Here is a 10244-nt window from a genome sequence, read left to right as displayed (position 1 = left end):
CACACCCGATCCCCTAAACGGGTGTGGACCATTGATCCCATCGAGCCGATGCCTGTGTCAGATAGTGAGGAGGATCTTCGTCGTTGCCACCCTTTTGCCGTTCAAAACCGCGGCTAAGGAAAAGTGGGCCGTTGGAAGGGGCGTCTCGTCTCAATGCTCCTTGGGACATTTGCGCCGCTGAAAACTCCCCACCCAGCGTTGCCAGACGCAGCCGATGTCAACGCCTAGCACTGTCGTGAAGTGCAGGCGATGGTGTTGACGCTTCGGCTTCCTCTACTCTAGTGTTTTAGAACGCTGCAATAGAAACTACCTGCCACCTTTCGCCTTGCGTTTTAAAATGCCGTCGCCCACAGCTCCCAGTGCTTCATTTTGCTTGCATTTTGGAACGCCATTGCCCACAGCTTCTCATTGCATTTTAGAACGCCGTTGCCCACAACAACTCCTTCTATACCACCAATGCTTTAATACAATGTCAGTCGACGACGCAGAAGCGTAGAGCCAGGGGAGAATGCACGAGAGAGAGAGAGAGAGAGAGAGAGAGAGAGAGAGAGAGATTTTGCTGAACCAATGAGATTTTGCTGAACCAATCAACTGGGCAATGAATTAAATAGATTATACAATGCCTGCTGGAAGCTTCTTATATTCTACTTTGGGGTCCATAAGCACCCCCCTCAGGTCATATCAAATAAGTAAAATAAACACCTAAAGACAAAATAAATACCATGAACACATTCAGCTATTCACTTGAGATGATATAACTTTAACAATCTCTTCATTCCTTGTGTGTGTATGCTTGTAGAGAAGAATGTGTGTGGTTTGAATAGCAAGAGGCACACAGAGGTGTGTGCATGTGCGTGTGGTAGAGAGTGGTTGTGAGAGGGAGGCCAACCATGGTTCTTCTCTAGCTTCCATTCTTCAAGACTCCTCTTCACGTATCTCCATTCTCACACGATGCCAATTTAACAATTTAGAGTGTGAATTGTATGCATGCCATGCTAATATGCTATGATTTGCACAACTCTTTTGGCACCTTTGTTGGAAAGAGCTGCCTACACTAGTGGAGCCATTACTAATCTTTTGTGTAGGGTAGGATTTAGAAGCAGATGGGAGTGTAAATCAACTGGAGTTGGTTGATTTATAATCTTAATGGTTGAACAATGCTCTCAATTTTTTGAATCTTTGATCATCTTTCACTAATTTGATGGCCCCTTGGGCGGTGCTAAAAGTGAAGCAATGTGCTGTTGTGCATACATGTCCCCTGCCACCCCCACCCTCCCCCTCTCGCTAACGGTAAAAAAAACAAAATAGTGACCAAATCTTTAATGACTAATCTGATAATAAATCTTATCTTTGGAATCTCTCTCTCTTCTAGGCGGACTTGAAAATAGCCAGATTTAGCTTTGTGAAGATGATGCAACGTGCTCCGAGTTCATGTATCCTAAACATACCATATTTATACTTGGTTAGTATTACTTGATAAGGACTTTGTAGTCAATTAAAAGGCAAGGTGTATCATATATCTTTTCAATGCCCTTAAGTTATCTAGCTTCACTAGAAACTTAGTGTAAGGCCTATGGGCTACAACTGGCCTGAGCAACCTCATGCTTGGGTGGTGGTTTAGTAAGCTCTTCTAGAAACACATAATTGCTATAAGTCTTGCTTGCAATAGGCCCCACCTATCTGACACAACTAGGACTGCCATCGATTTCCTATCAAGACCCAAAAGCACATACATTAGAGAATGTCTTGATTAATAACTTATCACTCAGTAGTCACACCACCATAAAACTGCCAAAAGTAAACAAATCAAATATACAAATAGACATTCTGATTCAAATTGCTGATTTTTTTAGTCTATCAGGTTTAAGTTTTCCTCATAAGTCCCCAAAGAGTTGGTCTAACGGTAAGGCTTTGGCCTCTCAACCTATGGGTTGTGGGTTCAAATCCCCCGTTGGGTCACACTCTAGAGGGACACCTTGTGCTCACCTGGTGTTCACGTTGCTAGGGCTCTTGCCCTTGGACACTCGAGTGCATCCTCCTCCTGGGGTGGGTCACCCGAGGAGGAGGTTCCTAGCTGGTTGCTACGAGTTCTCTCCGCCGTTCCCAGCATGTGGTGCATCAATTAGGTGGCCATGGTGATGCCTACGCGTTCCGCCGTTCCCAGCATGTGGTGCATCAATTAGGTGGCCATGGTGATGCCTACGCGTGGCTCTTGCCTGATGGTACGCGGCCCTTGCCCGACCATGTAACATGGCTAATATTTGGAAGGGATAAGCACCTCCCCCTGTGGGCCCTATGGTGTGTCGAAGGAAAAAAAAAAAAAAAAAAGTTTTCCTCATAAAAGATTCTTCTTCCACAGCTCTTGAGAGAAGCCTTGTGAAGTCAAAAGCTGAAGGTTAGGTTTGCCATGAATGCCTAAGATGGTGACCCTCCTCTTACTTTCATTCTCTAAGGATAAACACCATTTTCTTTAGTGTAAAGTAGCATCATGCTTTCCACGTGAATCCATACCCAACACGCCTTCATAGATCCCAAGTGTTAGTATTCCAAAGTTGATATTCGTGCCCTGAGCTGAGATCTCCCAGTTCAATTTTGCTCTACCTGTGTCACGTTTCCCCTTGCGAAGTTCAATAGTGGATGATGAATCACTGTTCTTAGACCATTTAAATTTCTCTATAAAGTTCAGATAAACTTCCATTCCCAAGCAAGGTGAATCCTTCCCTTCATATTTTGCAAGGATAGGGAATTGCTAATTAGTTCCTTGTTGCTATCATATATTTCCGAGGCACGGGTTTAATCACATAGCAGCAGTTGGGTTGCACAACCCATAATAAGGTCGCATTGATGGCCTCACTTTGTGGCTGAGATGAATTCGAGTTTCATAATAACTTTGTTTTGATCCCTCAAACCTCTCTCTTCACACTACTACTTTGACATATTTGCCAAATCAGAATGATCACAAGGCAATTGTCTCTTTGAATCACCAGAGATGTTGTCTCTTTGAATCACCAGAGATGTCTTGTGACACCCGGTGCAAACTCGGAAAGTAGCATTCTTGTGACATTTTACGACCAACATCCTCTAAGCTTCATGTCAATCTCTTCGCTTTGTGCAGGCTTTGTATCACCGATGAAAAACTCATGGACTCTATCATCTGTATCGGTCCGTGAGCTACACCATGGCAGCTTCCATGCTTTGTTCTTTATTCTCATGGTTTCAATGTCCTTGGCCTTCTCTTGCATGCCAGCTGCTGCAAATATGTTCACCATCAAAACGTAAACTGACACATCAGATCTGTCTACCTCTATTGCCTGTTCAAATGCCCAAGTCCCCACATTGACATCTACCCATTTCAAGCAAGCACCCAACAAGCAATGCCAAATAGCAGAGCTAGCAGTAAAAGGCATTCCTTGGATAACCTCTACTGCTTTTATTAGGTGGCCCGCCCGTCCAAGAAGGTCAACCATGCAGGTGAAACACTCTAAATCGGGCTTGAGACCACCCACAGCTTCCATACTATCAAACAACCCTTGGCCCTCTTCCACCAGACCTAGATGACTACACATATTCAGTAGGCAATGGTATGTCACTGCATCTGGAAGGATTCCCTCCTGTTGCATTTGTTCGTAACATTCTAGAGCCTGTTGGCCTTTCCCCTTTTGAGCATAGCCTGTGATCAAAGTATTCCAGGAGACGACATCACGAAAAGGGAGCTTTTCTAGGACGCTTTGCGCCTGAGGGAGAGCACCACACTTGGCATACATGTCCACAAGGGCATTACCCACTAAACTATCATGCTCTAGCAACTCCTGCCTCAAAATCTCATCGTGGACGTGCTTTCCTTTGTCTATGGCTCCAGTCAAAGCACAAGCATTCAAGATGGCCACATAAGTGCCTGAATCTGGATGGATTCCCTCACTCTGCATCCGTTCGTAACATTCTAGAGCTTGCTGGCCTTTCCCCTCTTGAGCATATCCTGTAATCAAAGCACTCCAAGAGATGGCATCGCGGGAAAGGAGCTTCTCTAATACACTCTGCGCCTGAGGAAGAGCACTGCACTTGGCATACATGTCTACAAGAGCAGTACTCAGCATAATATCATGCTCCAGTAACCCCTGCCTTAAAATCTCGTTGTGGATTTGCTTTCCCTTGTCGATGGCTCGAATCCCAGCACATGCCTTCAAAATGCACGTGTATGTCACTGAATCCGGTTGGATGCCCTCGCACCGCATTTGCTCGTAACAGTCTAGGGCTTGTCGCCCATGCCCCTGTTGAGCATACCCGGCAACCAAAGCATTCCAAGAGACAACACTACGAGACGGGAGCTTTTCTAGGACACCTTGTGCCTGAGGAAGACAACCGCATTTGGCATACATGTCCACAAGGGCAGTACTCAGTATTATATCATGCTCCAGCAACCCCTGCTTCGATATCTCCTCATGAATTTTCTTTCCCTTGTCAATGGCTCTCATTCTAGCACATGCTTTCAGGATGCAAGTATATGTCACCGAATTTGGAGAAATACCCTCACGCTGCATTTGTTCGAAACAGTCTAGAGCATTCTGGCCCTTCCCCTGTCGGGCATATCCTGCTATTAATGCATTCCATGGGACAATGCTGCTACTGTTATGCTTGTCAAGTAAAGCTTGTGCTCTCTGGAGGTCACCGCACTTTGCGTACATGGAGACTAAAGCACGCGAGTAGTTCTTCTCAGCTAGTCCCCTTGATTGAAGCTCATTGTGAAGCTTGATTCCTGTGGATAGATCCTTAGTCTTACAACATGCCCATATGAGTGAGGGCGAGAGAGCCTCTGCAGTGTTTGCATGGTGAGCTGTAAATCCACGGCTAATGAGCTCCTCTGCAACCCAAGATGGATTGTAGGGGCTATCCATCCACAAAGGCTGTTTCGTAAGCTTGTGCTTGAAATCAGGCTGCCTAGGGTTGCGCTTGGTGCTGCGCTTGTCCCACCACAAGGAGGGATCCCTGAAGAATTCCTTCCACGACAAGTCGTTTCGACGCTCGAAGTCCTCCCGTCCTGCCATGCCCGTCTTCAAATACAAAGCACCGGCCATCTCTCCACTAGGCTAGGTGTGGATCTTTGATCAGTTTTGGTAAGTGAGTGTGGTTTTCAATGTTCCGGAAAAAAAAAAATTAGCATGCTATAAGAGCCCAGTCTCGCTGGATGCTGCAGTGGTCTCGCGGGAGAGAGAGAAAATTTGATCTGAATGCTGTCTTGTACTAATAAGGCCGGGTTCAGACGGCAGCAAACGTACTGAGTTCTTGCCTGCATCATTCCAGCTCACAACAGGCTGCGATAAATGCTCATCTACAACTGAGCAAGAAAAGGTGTTTCATCCTCATTTGCGATGGCAAGCATACTGCATCGCTCTCCGCACTCCACGCTGAAAAGGAGACGGTACTCCAGCCGCCACCGCCAGCTTTTTCGGGGGGGGGGGGGGGGTGCCCATCTTTTTGTGGGTATAAGGGGTATGAGCCTCCCGAAGACCGGCCACGGGAGGGGACCCCCACCTAGACACGGTAGCCTCACTCCACGCACTCGCGCACCGTGGGGACTCCACGCAAGGTTCCCCGGGGCACGCTATGACCCGTCGGCGGTGCGGCGGAGCCTGAGGCTACGTGGGGCTAGGGACCCGGAACGCAAGACCCGCGAAGACCCGCGAAACGCAAATGGCCGTCGACCCATGGAACGCAACCACACCCGAGCCGGTCCCGTCCGAGCCGGGCCCTCCTGAGCCGGTGCCGTCCGCGCCAGGACCCCTTGAAGACAGAAGTCCCCTTCCGCCGCGCGCGGGTATAAATCCCCGCCGGGCCCTTGAAGACAGAAGTCCCCTCCGCCGCGCGCGGGTATAAATCCCCGCCGGGCCCTTGAAGACAGAAGTCCCCTCCGCCGCGCGCGGGTATAAATCCCCGCCGGGCCCTTGAAGGTCCCCTCCCCGACGCGCCCACATTCTGGGGCGTCACACTTGGTATCAGAGCTCCAGAACGAGCTCCTGGAAACGAGCCGAAGACTGACGTGCCCGACGCGCACGATCCTCACGACGACTCCAACCGCAATGGCCCGGGTCGTCAAAATCTTGGTGAAGAGAGCTCCAGAAAGCAACCACACGCCCTCCGCCTCGTGACGCGTTCCCTGAACACCGGGCCGTCACCCATGACCCGCGCCGGCCCCGATCCGAGCCGGGCACCTCCATGAGAAAAAGGAAAGATGCGAGCCAGACAGGGCTCTTCGTGACGCGTCCAAACAACGGGCCGTCACCCGTGACCCGCGCCGGCCCCGATCCGAGCCGGGCACCTCCAGACACAAAAAGCAAAGATGCGAGCCAGACAGGGCTCTCCACATGAAGAAAAGGCAGATGCGAGCCAGACAGGGCTCTTTATGACAAAAACAAAGAACCACCAAAAACGCGACAAACCAAGCCAACGGTGTTCGTCGCGCCCCGGCCACGTTTTGTGGCCCATGCTGAGCTGAAGGTCCAAACGACGTCCAAACAGGGACCAACTCGCAAGTGCTGCATTGCGACGGAACGCTCTTTCAGATTCGGCTTTCAAGAAGCCTCCGCGCGGACCAACGCAACAGGTGGCTCCGCGCACACTGGGTTACCTATTCGGGGAACGCTCAAGTACGGGGAATTCTACTTGGGTGTTCAAAGCATACATATTTTCAGCCTTCTGCCAAAACCCCAAAAATACACACACTCCCTTTATTCTCAAAAGTACAAAAACAAAGCATGCCTAGTTACTTGCATTTGGGAACAGTTTTGTCACTTGCACTTATATGCACCCCTTTGTCCCCACGGCCTCATGCATAGCCAAGCACTCTTTTTCCACGTTCGACGCGGTCGTCGAACTCTCTTCAAACGGGGGTGTATATAAGGGGTATGAGCCTCCCGAAGACCGGCCACGGGAGGGGACCCCCCACCTAGACATGGTAGCCTCACTCCACGCACTCGCGCACCGTGGGGACTCCACGCAAGGTTCCCCGGGGCACGCTATGACCCGTCGGCGGTGCGGCGGAGCCTGAGGCTACGTGGGGCTAGGGACCCGGAACGCAAGACCCGCGAAGACCCGCGAAACGCAAACGGCCGTCGACCCATGGAACGCATCCACGCCCGAGCCGGTCCCGTCCGAGCCGGGCCCCCGTGAAGGCAACTCGACCCGAGCCGGTCCCGTCCGAGCCGGTGCCGTCCGCGCCAGGACCCCTTGAAGACCGAAGTCCCCTCCGCCGCGCGCGGGTATAAATCCCCGCTGGGCCCTTGAAGACAGAAGTCCCCTCCGCCGCGCGCGGGTATAAATCCCCGCCGGGCCCCTCCCCGACGCGCCCAGATTTTGGGGCGTCACACTCTCTTCAAACGGGGGTGTATATAAGGGGTATGAGCCTCCCGAAGACCGGCCACGGGAGGGGACCCCCACCTAAACACGGTAGCCTCACTCCACGCACTCGCGCACCGTGGGGACTCCACGCAAGGTTCCCCGGGGCACGCTATGACCCGTCGGCGGTGCGGCGGAGCCTGAGGCTACGTGGGGCTAGGGACCCGGAACGCAAGACCCGCGAAGACCCGCGAAACGCAAACGGCCGTCGACCCATGGAACGCAACCACACCCGAGCCGGTCCCATCCGAGCCGGGCCCTCCTGAGCCGGTGCCGTCCGCGCCAGGACCCCTTGAAGACAGAAGTCCCCTTCCGCCGCGCGCGGGTATAAATCCCCGCCGGGCCCTTGAAGACAGAAGTCCCCTCCGCCGCGCGCGGGTATAAATCCCCGCCGGGCCCTTGAAGGTCCCCTCCCCGATGCGCCCACATTCTGGGGCGTCACAGTGGGTTCGCAAGCTGAAGCTGCGCAATTGAACGAATGGTAGCTTTCCATTTGAGATGAACGCCCCTGCCTCATGCTCTACCGCCATCTCTTCTGAACCCAACCTAAAGAAGGTTTCTACCTCATCTTTATGTCAAACGTCCAGTTTCTAAATGAGGCCTTCTGCAATAAAGGAACTCGCATTTCCCTTTTGAACGACAACTTCTTGAATTTTCATTCATCGACTCAAGACGTACATCAATGCCTTACACAATATCCCAAATTTCCTTTGACACAAGGACATGTTGCATCATATAAGCCCACATAGGGTACTTTTCCCTATCCTCAGCAGCAAACATCTTGAACACATCTGTGTTGTTGGAAGCCATGGCAAATGCCTGCACCGCACTGCCTGTAGTGGAAACGGAGGCTGAAATGAGTCCAAATGGAAAATCTGAGCAAATCAAGCTCTATGACCGTCCCTGAGTATTTGTCAACCTGCTGATGCTCACCAAAGCTCACAAAAATATGAGAAAGTGAGCAGGCATGTGCTGGCGATGCTGGTGATTAAGCCCGAGAGGACGTAACCTGCTCTGATACCAATTGTTGGAAATAGGGTTGTAGAGAAACACATACAACTTGGAGAAGATGAAGGAATCTCAAGGCACACAACAGAGAGTGTATTACTTAATGTGCAATGGAAAGATAAGATAGCCCTAGAGTGATGGGCATATATACAATGCTCGAGGGAAAAACCTCCTAGTGAGGGGAAAAATGCCCCGGTGGTCCTAAGTGTGTTCACACACATCACTACAACATATATATGGTAGCATGGACATTTTTCATCACAATGTCCAAAAAATGTAAAGGTTGATGTGGCTGAAGTGAAGATGGCAAAACCAATACTAGTGAAAGTGATTGTAGACAGTGGGAACAACAACCAGTCAAGAAGTCAGACTAGTAGTGGAGCTGATAAATACCGAGTCCTGTTGCTGCGATAACAGTACAATGGACAGTCAGTCAAAGGCCTAGACTGGAAGCTATAAATAGGACCCATTACTCATTTGATAGGGCTATTGTTGTCTAGTGGCATCCTTGGAGCTCATTATGCTCTTATACTCTTTTGGCTATTAAGCTCAAAGCATCCTTTGACTCATGTTGTTGTGCTCATTTTCAATTGAACTTATCTGAGAATATATTCCAGTTCCAGTTGTAGGAATACATATATCATTTCCATTCCAAGTATCTTTGTCTTTTCTTGATCTGTTGTATAAAGTCTGCCTACCTGAATTGATTTAACTAAGTCTACTCACTCAACATGGAATAGCTATCAGAAGTAACCAGCTCATTCTATTTTGGCGATCATGATGGTGGGATGAATTGCTCTTGATAGAGAATTTCTATCTCCCAATTGGGTTTTTGGAGTTAGATTATTTTCGTCATGCCACCCAAAAGAGTTTCTCTTGGAAAAACACCAGCAACAGATTTATGGAGGATCCAGATCGGTTCAACACAATCCTAGAGGAATTGGAGTGAGGCTCTGACATTGACCTCGAGCCTAGAAACAAGACGGATGCCAACCTAGACCAACAAGAGGCTGAGGACTTGGAGTCCCAACACTTTCACCAGCCTAGGAGAAGGCAGTTAGAGAGAGTAGAGCGACGCTGTCGTCTCAAAACAAGGACAAGGGCAAAAGTAAATTTCATACGGATGAAAGTGATGGCAACAAAAAGAGTCACAAGTCAGTGCACAAGAAGTTAGAGTAGAAACTAGACTTAGATATGGTAACTGAAATGGATGATAACGACAAGTGGGAAGCTGATACAGACCATTATGGCAAGAGAAGAACTAGAGAGTGCAAGTCAGTATCAAAAGAGAAGTCCATGCATCATGAAAGATCCTTTGATTTGAAGATTTCTTTTCTAGTGTTTAAAGGAGGCAAGAAAGATGACCTAGATATTCATATTCAGGCTTTCAAACAGTAGGTTGAGCTCAAGGACATCGACGAAGGAAATGGAAAGAATATTTTTCCTAGACATTGAAGGATGTAGCCTAAAAATGATACTATCATTACCCGACATGCCAGCTCAAAACATACAGTAAGCTGATTAAAGCATTCCTCTTGGAAGACTCTGATAACAAAGGAGACGAAGATATCTTATGTGAGCTAGACATGATTGTCAGTTTAGAGTTACGTTGAGAAAATCAAGGAACTGACCAGACAACTGCATGAACCATTGTCTAAAAAAAGAAGAGGGCTTGGTTTCTTAGCGGGTTCAAAAGTAAAAAGCTAAGGGAACAAGAGGTTCTAGCTTTGACAAATAAATTCAATGATCTGGTGCATCATGCTCTAAAACATGAACAACAAGCTAAGAAGAAAAAGGGTCAAGAGTAGACAAAGTTCCAGTGATATCGAGATGACTATTGAGGAGTC

At 49.0% G+C, this 10244-nt stretch overlaps 1 protein-coding gene across 1 annotated transcript; it reads right to left on the bottom strand.

Moving 5' to 3' along the window:
* Positions 1-2329: 2329 nt before the first annotated feature.
* LOC147456839 (pentatricopeptide repeat-containing protein At5g27110-like) lies at positions 2330-5119 on the bottom strand. The gene has a single exon (XM_086511962.1). The coding sequence runs from the start codon at positions 5070-5072 to the stop codon at positions 3066-3068; it is 2007 nt and encodes a 668-aa protein (XP_086368088.1). The 5' UTR covers positions 5073-5119; the 3' UTR covers positions 2330-3065.
* Positions 5120-10244: the final 5125 nt, after the last annotated feature.

The sequence above is a fragment of the Adiantum capillus-veneris genome, chromosome 5 (genome assembly GCF_014529385.1).
Source record: "Adiantum capillus-veneris isolate H3 chromosome 5, ASM1452938v2, whole genome shotgun sequence".
NCBI classification, from domain to species: Eukaryota; Viridiplantae; Streptophyta; class Polypodiopsida; order Polypodiales; family Pteridaceae; genus Adiantum; species Adiantum capillus-veneris.
Note: the sequence above shows the minus strand (reverse complement) of the source record. Positions and strands in the feature narration are given on the sequence as shown.